This window comes from Phacochoerus africanus, chromosome 1, assembly GCF_016906955.1.
Source record: "Phacochoerus africanus isolate WHEZ1 chromosome 1, ROS_Pafr_v1, whole genome shotgun sequence".
Classification (NCBI taxonomy): Eukaryota; Metazoa; Chordata; class Mammalia; order Artiodactyla; family Suidae; genus Phacochoerus; species Phacochoerus africanus.
The window spans coordinates 8,142,805-8,158,031 of record NC_062544.1 but is presented as its reverse complement, the minus strand read 5'-3'; the positions used below and the strand labels follow the sequence as shown (position 1 = coordinate 8,158,031).

General features: G+C 53.8%; 1 protein-coding gene across 1 annotated transcript in view; it reads left to right on the top strand.

Moving 5' to 3' along the window:
• Window positions 1–1,412: 1,412 nt before the first annotated feature.
• The window catches only part of CCDC69 (coiled-coil domain containing 69), a 40,621-nt gene continuing 26,806 nt past the window's right edge, over window positions 1,413–15,227 (top strand). The window contains exons 1-2 of the mRNA XM_047770840.1: window positions 1,413–1,499; window positions 10,178–10,220. Coding sequence (XP_047626796.1) covers window positions 10,182–10,220 — 39 coding nt within the window. The 5' untranslated portion in view covers window positions 1,413–1,499; window positions 10,178–10,181. The remainder of the gene's footprint in view (window positions 1,500–10,177; window positions 10,221–15,227) is intronic.

Here is a 15,227-nt window from a genome sequence, read left to right as displayed (position 1 = left end):
TGTACAAGGAAGAGATGCGGTTATCCATGTATACACTTCCAGTCTCTTTCAGACTCTTTTCCCACAGACGATCACAGAATATCGGGTAGAGGGCTCCATGCTACACAGCACGTCCCCACTTGCCAGTCATTCCATATACCTCAGTGTGCCTATGCCCATCCCAAACCACCGGTCCATCCCCCCTCCCCTACCCCTGACACCTGTCTCCTTTGGGAACCGTAAGTTTTTCAAAGTCTGTGAGTCTGTTTCTGCTCCGCAAATAAATGCATTTGTATCCTTTTTTTTAGATTCCACAGATAAGTGATACCATATGCTGTTTGTCTTTCAACTGTCTAACTTCACTGCGTGTGGTAGTCTGTACGTCTAACTGCTGCTGCTTTGGGGAATCATACTTTGTAAACCACCTCCTTACACGACTCTTCTTTCCAAGAACCCAATATTGCCCGTGTCCTCAGGTTCCTTTCTTTGAACCTGCTGCAACTGGTCTTCTACTCTGGGGAGGGGGAAGTTCTTTTGCGATCTCACATTCTTTTTCCATCCATCACCATACATCCCTTGCATCAGTCCACCTTTCCAGGGGTCTCTGGCTGTGTATAAGTTTCTAGCATACGCACTCACACTAATTTTCAAAGTTTGGTGTCTTTTTTCTGATTGCCACTGCTGGAAACCTCTGCTAGTTTAAAAAAAAAAAAAAAAAGCGAGGGAACACAAAAGTTCTTTTTCCCGGGCACTGATATTTATGTCCTGTTCTCCCTGTATCTGCCTCACAAAGTTGGATAGATAGAACAGAATATTACAAATGCTTGTGAACTGGAAAGAGCTATAGACCCAGAAGTGAGGAGGCATTACAATTAAACTTCACAGTCTTAGGTATTTGTAGGGAAGTAGTTGGAAGCTTAGGTTCTGGACATAGAACTGGATTTTATCTAGGCTCTGGTACTTCCTAGCTGCAGGAGCTTAGGCAAATCCTATCTCTGAGCCTCATTTTCCTCACCTGTAAAATGGAGGAAATCATACCTTTGCGGCAAAGAGAGCAAGAAATAGAAATAATGTGTGCAAAGAAGTCACAACAGAAACTCTCAATCAAGGCTAGCTGTTGTGTTACTAAATAATTCTTTTAGTAGCAATTATCTGGCCTTTTCTCGGCAGCGAGCCTGGAAAAGAATCCATTGTTCGTGGGGATCTTTTCCGCTCTGACCCGAGTCGCTATCGTTTACGAAGATTCTGGTCACCTGCCTCAGGCGGCGCCCCTGCGAGCCCTGCGGGCTTCTCGGAGGCCCTGCTTTTCGGGTATTTACGGCGCGCGGCCGCCCCAGCTCCGGCTCAAGTCTGCGCTTCCAGGTTTAGTTTCAGGGTCTCGCCGACCGCGGAGCGGGCAGCCTGGCGCGGACTGCAAGGTTCTCTGGGGGCCCCGGAGTTGGGAAGCGGCGTCCGGGAGCCCCCGGAGAAGGATGGGCTGCGGACACAGCAGGCTGAGTTGCTGCAAACCCCCCAAAACGGTAAAGGGCGCCGGCGGAGAAGTTTGTCTTCGGAGGGGAAGGGAGTGCGGAACCGCTACGCCGAAGGGGACCCTCGGCTCCCTGGGTTCCCCAACTGCTAGAGGCCGGCACTGAGGGAGGTGGGGAAGGCTCGGCTGGGCGGCGCGCTCTCTCTCTGGGCCCTGGACTGCGCTGCACGGGGCAGCGGAGTTTACAAACACGGCCCCAGGGCCCGGGAAAAGCAGCTCATTCCGGATGGCAGACTGGGAAAATGTATAGTGCCAAAGGCAGGTGCCCTTTTCCTTGGTCGGTCGGAGCTGCTCGCTGTGTGGCAATGGACTTGTGACTTGACCCCTCTGGGCCTTCGGCTTTCCCACCATTAAGAAGCAGATTATGTCCAGGGCTGCTACACGCAGAGTGGTTCGTGGATTTATACCATGGGCATCACCTGGGACCTGTTAGAAATGCAGAATCTGGGGCTGTGCCCCGGGGGAGTTAAAATAGAACCTGCCTTTTAACAAGATGCCCAGGTGATTACAATAGGCTTTCAAGTTTGAGAAGTGCTGGTCTGAAGCCTCTTCAGGCCCCAGAGCCGGTGCATGTGGGCTGTCCTAGGGGTAGCTGGGAGGGGCCAACCAGGGAGGCGATCCACCGCCTTCTGCAGCTCTTCCCTCCGCCCCCCCCCCCCCCCAGGGGCCTCTGAGCTGGGTTAGGGCCCAGGAGACGCTACTCGCTACTCGGGTTTCTTGCAGTGGGACCAGCTGCCCCTTGGGGTCTGACAAGCCTCGAAGGTCAGAGCCTGGAACCAGAGGACAGCAAGAGGCACAGAGAGGGGAGGGGCTATCCTCAAGTTCTGAGCCTTCTTCACTGCCACCTGCCCTCCAGCCAGGTGGGAGGAGGTGGTCTATAAACTTGGTGATCCATCCCTTGGAGACCCTGACAGACCCCACACGGTGACACTATTTAGTAGCTGCTCATTGAACTTGAGTCTCTCTCTCGCCTGCTTTGCTTGTGCCCAAGCACAAGCTTTCCTAACACTGTCCCCAACCCCAGTGATCCTGTTCCCTGCCCTGTGCCTGTTTCAGGGAGAAGAGTTTTTGTCCCAAGGACAGCACCTCCCCTGCCTTCCTTTTTACTCCCAGTTCAAAAAAACAACCCCTCAGAGCTCTGACCCAGAAACCCTCATATCTTCTCTGGCTCCAACAGGGAAACTGAGGTTGGCCTTCAGCAGCAGAAGCAGAGGGCTGGCTGTTTGGGAGGATGAGCAGATCAACCTGAGCCTGGCTTGAGACTTAGAACCAGGCTGGTGTCAGGTGGACATTGAGCCTCAGTGTTGATCCTGGTTCTGCCACAAACATGTTGTGTGACCCCCAAGGAAGCCCCCGTGCTCTCTGGGCCTCGGTTTCTCCCTCTAACTGCAGAGGGAGAGAGGTGAGCCGGATGGCTTCTGAGAGTCTGTGTTTTCTGCCCCTGTGTCAACCTCTCAGCCTGCAAAGTGGGCCAAGGGTGAGTTCCATCTACACAGTGGCAGGAGGAGGCTGGAGGAGGAGCCCTATTCCAGGCCTTGACTCTTAGTCTGGAAGAGGAGACCCCAGCGAGCGTGGGTTCCCCTGCCTCCTGGACCTTGCCAGCTGTCCCTGTCTGTCCCCGGCCCAGCCTGAATTGGACCCCCTGTCCTAAGCTGTAAAGGGCATAAAGCCGGCCCAGGCGATCCCAGTGGGAAAGGGCCTTGGGTACCACCTGGGCTGAAGCCTGGAGAAAGACACGTGTTGCCTCTGCCCCATGTGATGCTTCCAGTGGCTTCATGTGGCTCCCAAAGCCCTTTGGCATTAAAGCCGCCACCCTCTTGCCTGGGAACAGCCTGGCTTGTCTTCCTCCTCCAGTAGTGCTAGGCCTGTGCCCCTGCGTGGCAGGATTTATAAGCCAGTTTTGTTTAAAGTTCATGCCTGTTGCCATCCCTCTGTGCTGTGCTCCTGCTCTATTTATCATCCCGGTGCTACCCCCTCCCCCAGAAGGCTTGAGCTTCCCGGCTCATCCCCCCACCTGCCCTCGCAGGCTCTCAGCCCCTTGGGGGCAGGGGGCCTCTGAGGATGGGTGGTACAAAAATGAGCTCGGATCGCTGGAGGCTCAGGTCACGACAACAGTGACTCACCCTAAGTGGCAGTTGACAGAGTACTTTCACATCCTGCCTGCCTCACAAAAGCCTGGCTGAGCTGCAGAATCTTCCCCATGTTACAGGTGAGGAGCCTGAGGTTCAGGAAGGAGTGCTGTGTGCACAGTCACAGAGCCAGTTGGTGGCCAAGCTGCAGAGAGCATCCCCCACCCCTGCGCGCACACAGCATCGCCCCCATCTCCCGCCCCAGGCCTCACTGCCCCTCCAGAGCCCAGAGCTGGTGCCACATAAATCTTTGAGTGACTAAATGAGGGCCACGTAAGAGCCAGACTAGGGGTTAGCCCAGGGTGTGGCTTGAGTGTCTGATTCCCATCTCGAGAGCTACAGGAAGGCTTCTGGGTTGAAGGGCCGGCGGGCCTCGGCTGGGTGTTGAAGGTTGGGTAGGGAGTTACCCAGTTGAAACAGAGAAGACGGCCCGAATGGAGGCTGAGCCCGAGAAAGCGCAGGGTGACATTGCTTATTGTGGAGAGAGGATTTGGCCAGCAGGGAGAAATGAGGCCAGGGCTTTTAGGGGACTTCCCTGGCTTGACTGCTGGAACTTCTCGAGATCCCACCAAGGGCAAGCACCTGAGGGTTTGCTGAGTCCTGGGGTTGACAGTGCCTGTGGCCTTAGCTGACCAGCTGTTCTAGACCCCACTGAGAGGCCTGACCTGGGGCCAAGTGTTATTGAGATCTTTGGGGACAAGTTGAAATCCTGGGGGGTGATCCCGCTGTGGCCCAGTGGGTTAAGAATCCAACTAGAGTGGCTTGGGTTGCTGCAGAGGTACGAGTTTGATCCCTGGCCTAGGCAGTGTGTTAAAGGGTCTGGCATTGCCTCAGCTGTGGCGTAGGTCATGGCAATAGCTTGGATTCAATTCTGTCCCTGGCCCAGGAACTTCCATATGCCCAGGGTACAGCGAAAAAGAAAGACAAAAGAAATTCTGGTTAAAAAAAAAAAAAAAGAATGGAGATCGCTGGCAGGCTGGGCAAGATATTGAGGCGCCATCTGCATTGTGAGGTCCTTCCTAAACCCTTTGGCAGAGACCCTGGCTGACATGGTGACATCCCCTGGGAGGACTTGGGAAGGGACCGACAGGGGTGGGGCCAAGGAAACAAGCCCTCTTTGGACTCACCTGTAGGAGTGACATGGGGATACTCAGGGACCTTCCACCCCAGCAGGTTACTGGCTCCCTCTGGGCGGTGGTGGGGACAGATAGCTGGGGCCTCCTGGTCAAGCCCCTGTGTGTGTTCCTGGTATGACATCTGAACCCCCAGCCCCCAGGGCATCGGCTCTGGCCTTGGTTGGCCCAACCCTGAGTCAGAGCCCCTGGCCCAGCACTGTTCCCGGAGCTGGACCTCAGGCAACAGGTCCTCAATAGTCAGTTGTCAGTAGCCCTTCAGGACAGACAGGGGACAGAGACCAGGGGACAGAGATGGGGATGCAGAAGTGAATGACATGGAAGGAAGCAGCACGGGCATAACCAGTTGTTAAACAAAACCAGACACAGAGGGCATATACGCTTTAAAACTGGGCTCACGTCTTCACTGACCACCTCGACACCCCAGACTCGGGGCCAGGTGCTGCTTCAGTCCTGGCTCCGTCGGGGATCCATTAAGTGACCGTGGAAGGGACTTGGCTTTCCTGTGCCTCAGTTTCCCCATCTGTAAAATAGGCATGATGTTAGCTCCTGGGTCCTAGGGGTGTTCTAAGGTTAGGTGAAAAACATGCCTCTCCTAGAGTCCCTGACACACCGACCTTGATAGGAGAGAATGTGGGGACAATGCCTGGATTATCCCCAAGGAAACCGGACAGGGATGGGGGAGACAGGGGGACACTGACGTCCTTGGAAGGCTGTCAGGGTTGGAAGAATGAAGCCTGGAGCCTGGCCATTGCCTTCTGACCTCTGAGGTATCATCAAGCAGCAAGGGCAGCCTTGTTCTCTGCTGTTCCGAGACACACGGTTGTGGTTGGGGACGGGGAGTCCGAGGGAGCCCGATTCTATTTCTCACGAGGAAGAAGGGGAGTGAGTTCCCCATCATGGAGAAGTTTAAGCAAAGGTCAGAAAAGACTGGCAAGAGCTGAAGAGGAGATGCCAGCCTAGGACAGGCAGCTGTTGAGGATTCCACTTAAGACACCGAATTCTTATTCTGATTATTACAATATTGGAGGCAAGATTGCAAAAGTGGGACAAGGATAAAGACATTTAAAATGGGTTTTTAATCCCTCCATGAAGAGATGGCCTCTGTGACATTTTAGTGTCTCTCTTTCTGCTCTTTTCCTGCACACAGGATATATGTGAGTGTGACTATTTTTACAGAGGTGGGAATCAAGTTTAAAGAGTTAACTTAATGTTTTGCTCAGGGGTTCTCCTATGTTGTTAAATAGTCCACAAAGATGTGATTTTTTTTTCTTTTTGGGGCCGCACCTGTGGCATATGGAGGTTCCCAGGCTAAGGGCTGAATAGGAGCTGCAGCTGCTGACCAATGCCACAGCCACACTGGATCCAAGCTGTGTCTGTGACCTGCACCATGGCTCACGGCAATGCCGGATCCTTAATCCACTGAGTGATGCCAGGAATCAAACCCACATCCCCATGGATCTTAGTTGGGTTCGTTATCACTGAGCCATGATGGGAACTCCAGAAACGTGATTTGTTTTGTTTTTTTAGGGCCACACCTGTGTCATATGGAGGTTCCCAGGCTAGGGGTCCCATTGGAGCTGTTACTGTCAGCCTACACCACAGCCACAGCAACGCCAGATCCCAGCTGCATCTGTGACCTACGCCACAGATCACAGCAACGCCAAATCCTTAACCCACTGAGCGAGGCCAGGGATTAAACCCGCAACCTCATAGCTCCTAGTCGGATTCACTTGCGCTGCACCACAACGGGGACTCCAGAAATGTGATTTTTAATGGCCATCTAATGTTCTTTGAATGTTCCTTGCCTTGTTGAAGCAGTTTGGATGCTTGATTGCTTACTTCTCCCACTCCTACCCTCGTGTTTTCCTCCAGGGAAAGTGTGACTTTGAGGCTGGAGGTACAGGTGGAAGGGGGCACCTATGAGAAGCAGGCTGGGGCCTCCCTGAAACCCAGTCCATGGTGTTAAATCTGACCTTTTAAATCTCTTTGCCAAGGATCGGACAGAGGGTCTGTAGAAGGAAACTGACTTTCTAGGCACTGAGCCCTCTGTCCCAAACATCGTGGGCGTCTGGGTGTGTATGCGGCCTCTGAGCTAGTGGTTTTTGCCCAGTGAACAAAATGACACCCCCCCACTTCACAGCCCCCAGCTCAAGGCCATACATACACCCTCTGAAAACCAGAATTCTGGGCTAGAAAGGGGCAGCGGTGCCCTGTGACCTGAAACCCATCAGAAAAATTGCTAATCATCCTTGCCTTGGGGAAACAACCTTTGGTAACACCTACCCTGCAGGTGTTCCTTTGAAGTTGAATTCCCAGGGGGCTAGGACGTCCCTGAGAGCCTGACCAGGCCCCCAGCCCCTTCAAACTTCCATCGCTGCGTCAGTGGTGTGTTGAGTTTGGGGACCATGCTTCACGCCACCACTTGTATTTGTTGTGGTTGTTAGGAAAATTGCAAAAAAGATAAAACCTCACCTCCGTTGTCTGGACGCAGGCTGCTGCTCTCCCGGTGGGAGAGACGGCCACCTGACATCTCACTGTTCATAGGTCGGCTAGTGAGCAAAAGTCTGAAACCTCTCTGAAATGGAGCTCCAAAGGGCCCCCGTAGAACATTCTTGAACGTTCGTGTTCAAAAAAATAAGCTGGAATGGGGAGTTCCCATTGTGACTCAGTGGTTAATGAACCCAACTAGCATTCATCAAGACTCGAGTTCAATCACTGGCCTCGCTCTGTGGGTTAAGGATCCAGTGTTGCCATGAGCTGTGGTGGAGATCTCAGATGCAGCTCAGATTCTGTGTTGCTGTGGCTGTGGGGTAGGCCGGCAGCTGCAGCTCCAATTTGACCCCTAGCCTGGGAACGTCCCTATGCTGCAGGTGCAGCCCTAAAAAGAAAAAAAAAAAAAAAAAGCTGGAATGGAGTTCCTGCTGTGGCTCACCAGGTTACAAACCTGACAAGTGTCCATGAGGGTCCCTGGCTTTGCTTAGTGGGTTAAGGACCTGGTGTTGCCGTGAGCTGTGGGGTAGGTCACAGACACGACTCAGATCCCAAGTTGCTGTGGCTGTGGCATAGGCCAGCAGCTGCAGCTCCGATTCGACCCCTAGCCTGGGACCCTCCGTATGCCACAGGTGCAGCCCTAAAAAGACCAAAAAAAAAAAAAAGCTGGAAAAAAGGTAGTGTGGCTTCTATAAACTAAAGAATCAGACGATGGCTAGATGGCTCTGATATCTTGGGGTGCCCTTGGGTTTCCATCCTTGAGGCCCGTGCTTTGTCCTCTCCGTGTCCACCACCTGCAGGGCCTGTGACCCACCCGGATACCTGGATGACCAGGGAGAGGGGCCAGCCTGGGCCCAGGACCTGCAGGTGGGGGCAGGGGAGCTCCCGCAGGCCACCGCAGGCAGAGAGAAGGAGCAAGAGCAAATGAGACCGTCCATCCGTCTTTGGCATCCATCGATCCAAATCCATCCATTCTCTGAAGACGAGCCACCCGCCTTCTGTCACCGGGTGACGACGCATCCCTAAAAATCATTTATCTTGTGTCAGGTTGTTTTCAAACCCAAAACTTTGAGGCCAAGCGCCTCAAAGGCATAAAACGTCCATCCCACATCCAGGCTTTCCCCCCAGATAAGTGATGTTCAAACTGACCTCCTTCCAGCGTCCTTCCTCCCTGGCAGTGGAGCTCTTGGTCCCTTCTGTGCCAGGACCCTCAAGGATCTTGCCACTTCCCCACCGCCCCCTGAAACCCCGTCCCCTGCTCTCTCCTTAAGGAAACAGCTCCGACCTCAGAGATGTTGTCTGTGATGGGTTAGTGTCCCCCCCCCCAAACTCACATACACCCAGAACCTATGAGGACGACCTCCTTTTTTAATATTTTATTTATTTATTTATTTATTTGGTCTTTTTAGGGCCACACCCACGGCATATGGAGGTTCCCAGGCTAGGGGTCCAATCGGAGCTACAGCTGTCTGCCTACACCACAGCCACGCAGGATCCGAGCCACGTCTGCAACCTACACCACAGCTCACGGCAACGCCGGATTCTTAACCCCCTGCGTGGGGCCAGGGATCCAACCCGCATCCTCATGGGTGCTAGTCGGGTTCATTAACTGCTGAGCCACGACGGGAACTCCGAGTATGATCTTTCTTGAAGCAGGGTTTTGCAGATGTAATTCAGTTGATGCGAGGTCAGCCTGGATTACGGCCTATGTCCTAATCCGGGGACTAGTGTCCTTAGAGAAAATGTGGCCACAGACACACAGGAAGAAGGCCATGTGATGACAGATGCAGAGATGGGAGTGGTGCGACACCTGGGGTTACTGGCAGCCCCCCAGGAGGCAGCGGGGGGGGGGATGGAACAGGACCTCCCTCGCAGCCTCCAGGAGGGACCAACCCACCTGACACCTGATTCTGGACGTCTCACCTCCAGAACTGTAAGAGAATGAATTTTTGTGGTGTCAAGTCAGCAACCTTGCAGTCATTTGTTGCAGCAGTCCTAGCAAACGTAGTTTTCTTTTTTTTTATGGTTAATTACTCCCCCCTCTTCCCTGCCACCTTGCCCCAGTCGAAATGCACAGGAGGAATGCTGTGCCTCCTGCTGGGACCATGGCTTGGCAGGAGAGTAGGGAGCATGGCAAAGAAGGAGGTGCTTAGACCAAGGCCCAGGTGCTTTTGGACACCAGCTGTGCATCTGCAGAGGTCAGAGCCGTAGACTAGCGGTCAGGGATGGTCCTATTCCTGCCTCTTTAAGCATTGTGCTCTGTGATCTCAGGTGGTGGGCGCTCTCTCCAGGCCTCGACCGCCCACCTCTAAAATGACCCCCATGGCTACTTTGAGGTTCCATGAGAGGTAGTTGTCCCTCCTGTTAAGTTCTTCCTTCACAAGTCAAACTTTTTTTTTTTTTGCTTTTTGGGGTTGCACCTGCTGCATATGGAGGTTCCCAGGCTAGGGGTCGAATTAGAGCTGCTGCTGCCAGCCACAGCCACAGCCACAGCCACATCCACGCCAGATCTGAGCTGCATCTGTGACCTACACCACAGCTCACAGTGATGCCTGATCCTTAACCCACTGAGCAAGGCCAGGGATTGAACCTCCATCCTCACGGATGCTAGTCAGGTTCGTTACCCGCTGAGCCGCGAAGGGAACTCTGCAAGTCAAACTTGAATGCACGATTGTTTTACGAATTCTAAGCATTGAGGTGAAAACAAAGCTCCCCTCCTGGACCACAGCAATTCTAGTCCTTTCTCCAGAGATGACGACTAACTGCCATTAGCTTTTCTAGGCAGTTTTTCCTGTGCAGTTCTATTTGGTAGAAATAGTTTGTTTTGCATATCAATCTTCTACCAAGTGTCTTTTTGCCTTTGTTGCTAAATCCCAACTTTGTTTTATTTTAAACACATGGATGGCGTTGCCCAGGGTTATGTGTCTCAGTGGATCGAGCCAGTGCCCCATTGCAGAGGTGAGGCTGTTTTCTGGTGATTCTCTATTACATGTGACCCTGCCCAGAGCAGCCTGGTCTGGTGCCCTTGTCCTCACTGATGGCACCTCTCTCTGCTAGCAGGGCCATCACAGGGTGGGGGCACATGCCACATGTATCTTGGGTGGTGGCTTCTGGGCTCTGTCATCCGCTACGCTGGGCATGCCTGCCCCTTTTACAGTCTTCGCAGGGGCTGCTCAGGAGCAGAGGGTGCGACGCGGGGTTTGGGGCATCACTTCCTCCAGGGCCCTCCTGAGCACAGGCCCTCCTTCCTTGTCCTGCAGAGGCACCCTCTCCATGCTCGGGCTGACAGCGGAGTGTCACCCGCCAGCCCTGCCCTGAGCCAACAAGCGTGACAAGGATTGACAAAGGATGAAGCATCAGGATGACCTCATTCTGCCCCTTCTTGGGCATCTGCGGTGTATCAAAACCAGAAGGGCCCTAATGTATCCTCTTGCCTAACTCCGTGCCGTAGAGAGGAGGAAGCAGAAGCCCAGAGAGGGAGGGTGTTCCCCCAAGGTCACACAGCAAGCACGTAGCAAGTCAGGGCCCAGACTCTGGCCTCCCCCTGGGGGAATTCTTCATTGGGTTGCTGGGTATCCGAAGCCACGTATGTGTCTCTCAGCCTGTCTCTTCCCCCACCGTGGCCCCTGACACCATTTTCTGTCCTGCTCCTCCAGGGTCCTCCTGCCCCCAAGCTGACCCAAATGCCAGAAATGGTGCCTCGTGCTTCGGCCAGCTCGGGGCCTCCTCAGGCGACCAGAGCAGGCAGATATGGGACAGGAAAAGGGGGGCTCCAGGGAGGAAGGAAGGGGATCTGGCCTATTGGAGTGGGTTTCCTAGGCCTCAGCCTCTCCATCTGTGAATGAGCAGTTGGGCCCTGCCTGTGACCCCACCGTCTGCCAAGGTCAGGTTCAGCAGGTGCCTGGGAGGGAAGTGGTTCCATCCTCGCCTGACGTCTCTTTCATCAGCTGATCGTAAAGGAGGGTCGGAGACCACATCCGCCCCCGACTTGGGTGCGCTAGACGCACTGCAGGTGTTCAGAGAAGGGGCAGGAAAGGGGGCTGAAGCTGAGTGGCCCCGGCTGGTGCTCCTACCTTTCATTTGGTTGGTCGGTAACATTGGCGTGTCCCCAGGCAGGCGCTGGGCCACGTCGACACGGCGCTGTGTAAAATGAATGCATTGAACTAAATCGTGAGTGTCCCTGGCAGTGTGACAGTGAAATCAAAGTCAGGTGTTGCTTTGGCAGGATACTTCTGCCCATCTTAGAGACGGGGATGCTGAGGCCCGTGATGCTGGCGTTCTTACACCTTAGCCTCCGTAGTCCGGGTGACAACACTCACATTTCTCAATAGCCATGAACATTTAGGGCCTGCATTTCCTCCACCCGAGGCCCTGGAGGGGGCCCCTGGGGCCTCCGCCCCCACCTCCTTCCTGCCTCTTACCGTCAGCCAATGGGCTCTGACTGCGGTTGTTCAAATCCCCACACTCAGAGTACAAGGGCCACACCCACGCTGACTCCTGACACCGGAAGGCAGCTGACTCTGCAGAAGGCTGCGCCCCGAGTCCCTCGAGGCTCCATCCCCTACCTGAATCAATCTGGCGGGTGTGGAGGAGGAAGCCGAAAGGGCTCCGCCTTGAGTCTGGATTCCCCTGAGAGCGCTGCTTCCCTGCTCAGTGGCCTCCAATAAGCACTGCCCACCCCACCTCTGGGCCTCAGTTTTTCCATCTGGAAATAAGGGTGAGGATTGGGATAAGCTTATCCCAATCTGTCTCCTGGGTCCCTTCCAACTTTGTCTTCTGGGTCCCAGGAAGCCTTCCTCAGCCAAGGCGGGTGTGACAAGGACTATGTGGTGAGGGAAGCCAGAAGCCAGGGCTGCAGTTTATGTGGATAGAGAGATAGGTGAATTCTATTTTTTTTTTCAGCTTTTTAGAGCCGCACCCGCAGCATATGGAGATTGCCAGGCTAGGGGTCCAATCGGAGCTGTAGCTTCTTGGCCTACACCACAGCCGCAGCAATACAGGATCCAAGCCACATCTGCAACCTACACCATAGCTCACGGCAACGCCGGATCCTTAACCCACTGAGCAAGGCCAGGGATTGAACCTGCATCTTCATGGATGCTACTCAGGTTCATTTACTGCTGAGCCACAAAGGAAACTCCATAGGTGAACTCTTAAGGGTCCTTTGATGACTAAATACTAAGTAGCAAGGATGTAGCCATAAATTACACCACTCAGTCAGAAATACCCAGCGCCTGAAGGCCAGGAAAAGGATGGACTGGTGGTCCCTAAAGCAAGGTTAAGGCCAAGTGTCTTGAGGAAAGCCTGAGCAGTCCTCAGGGCTTGGCTTCCATCCTCATAGGATTCCCAAGGGAAGGAAGAGCTGGCAGCTCCTATCCAAGTTGCTTCTGCCTTCCTCATTCTTTCCCAGTGAGGCTCAGAATTTGAAGGAAATCAAGGAGTCTGTTCCAGAAGCTTTAGTTTAAGACTGAAAATTCACCACAAAATACTGCAACCCGAATAACACTCAACAGAGCCCCTGAGACCCTGTTAATGTTGGTGGGTTTTCCATGCCACCTGCACTAGCTAAACACTTGATGTTTGCCAGGGGTCCTTCCTTGTTGAACCTCAGGGATGCTTTATAGAATTATTGACTGTTGGAGCTGAGTGTCCTCTGCGATCACTCAGTCCAGCCTGCAGAATGGAGTTTTCTTCTTCTTGCATGCTTCCAGTGACGGAGGGCTCACTGCCACCACCTTACCTCGCCCTCAAGTGAGACAGCCTATCTCTGGTTGGGACAGTTCTGAAATTCTTCGTGTTGAACTGAGACGTCTCCTGGAAACTTCTAGTCCTTAGCCACTATCCTGCCCTCCAAGGCTGTGGGCCAACATATCAGCAGCTTCTGCCTCATGACAGGTATGAGGCAGGTAGTTCTAATCCAGGAGGCCTGTATGAGGCCTAGAAATACTGTTCTGGGCATCATAACAGATACTGGGGTGACTCCAGTGTGGATTTCACGCCATGACAGAGAGTCCTACAGAGATTTGAGGAAGGCGGCCAGAGGGGTTTGGGGACGGGGATTTGTTTTCGTTTTGCCTGTTCTCAAGGCTGATCAACCATAGTTAACACTTCCTCCTGTAAATTTTTTTTTTTCTGTCTTTTGTCTTTTTAGGGCCACATCTGCGGCATATGGAAGTTCCCAGGCTAAGGATCAAATCAGAGCTACAGCTGCCGGCCTACGCCGCAGCCACAGCAACAGGGGATCCAAACTCCATCTGTGACCTACACCACAACTCACAGCAATGCTGGATCCTTAGCCCACTGAGCGAGGCCAAGGATCCAACCCACGTCTTCGTGGATGCTAGTCTGGTTCAGTAACCACTGAGCCACAACGGGAATTCCTCCTCCTGTGATTTGGTTTGAGCCTCCCACCCCATCCTGTCTGTTCCTCTTGGGCACTTTCTAGTTGGTCAGTTTACACCCCAAAATGCAAGCGTATCCGAGGGGGTCTCAGCAGGCCCGGTCCAAGCTGGCCTGGCTTTCCCTGCCCTGCAGCTCTGGGTGCCATCCCGCCCTTCTGCCCAGACTCTGTCTGCTTAGGGCAGCCTCATTCTACCAGAAAGCAGGTTTGCTTGTGGTTGACCCCCAAGCAGGGCTCTGGTCAGCCGAACAGCAAGGAGCTGGGCCCCAGCACTATGCTGTTACCAAGCCGGAGGGGCTCTGTGTCCAGTCCTCTTGGTGGAAGGTCTGCCCTAGGGTTCCGAAGGACGAGAATGTCTGTTCTCACCCTGGCCCATGACAGATAGGAAACCGAGGTCCAGAGAGGGGACAGCACTTCCCTCAAGTCACACAGCGAAGCCGGAACCCTGGTCACATGGCCTCTTTGCATCCTGTGCTGCTGGCGGCCGCCTCATAGCCTTTTTCTCCCAGGTTTTTCTTGACGTGGGAAGCAGTCACCCCTCTTCCAGAGTTCAGGCCGGATGCACCTCCCCCCGCCCCCAGGCTCCCCACTCTGCTTTTGGAAGGGGGCCTTCCTGTGGCCTCTCCCACTGCCAGGTGAGCTCTGCTCCATGACCTCTGACGAGGAAGCTGCTGGGGTCCCACCCTGGGAATTTTCCCTGCAGTCGTTGCCTGTCAATTCCTGCTAGGCTCTGAGCTGCATCTCTTCAGGCTTTGGATGGGAGCTTCCCAGCACACACGCCACTCTCAGATTCTGTAAGTCTAGCACCAGGCCTGGCAGCCCTGTCCCCCAAACCCTCCAGGTGGTCCTAACCCAGGAAGCCGATGCTGGGCCTGGAAATGCTCTTCTGAGCATCATAGCAGATACGGGGGTGACTCCAAAGTGGGTTTGAAAAATGGTCCCTATCCTCAAGGAGCCCGCCTTGGACTAGCACGAGAAGCGCAGGTAGCTAGGTAGCTACTTGCATGAGTGTCTGAACAGGCCCTGGAGCAAAGAGGAGGCAGGAACTAACTCACCCCTGGGAAGAGACCAAGTAGAAATATTATGTGAACTGTGCCTGGGAGCCTGAAAAATTATTGACTGGATGTCATGCTGGTGGGGGGGGGAGGGTCTGGAACACACAGTTGTGCATATTGGGGCCAGGAGCACAAGACATCAGTTTGGTTTGGTTTTGGCCTAGCAAATTGGCCAGTATTTAAAAAAAAAAAAGTTGATACTAGTTCTTGCTGGCAATGTTGGAGTGAAAACTGGCCTTTTCGTGTGTGATTAGTAGGTGAGTTAATTGGTAGAACCATTCTTGAGGGTAGAGCCAATAATTTTAGATGTGTAAAGAATCCTACACATCAGGGTTCCTGCTGTGGCTCAGCGGGTTAAGGACCCAACATAGTGTCCATGAGGACGCAGGTTCCATCCCCAGCCTCGCTCAGCGCGTTAAGGATCTAAGTTCCCACAAGCTGTAGTCGCAGATGCAGCTCTGATCTGACATGGTTGTGGCTGTGGCTGTGGCACAGGCCAGCAGCTGCAGC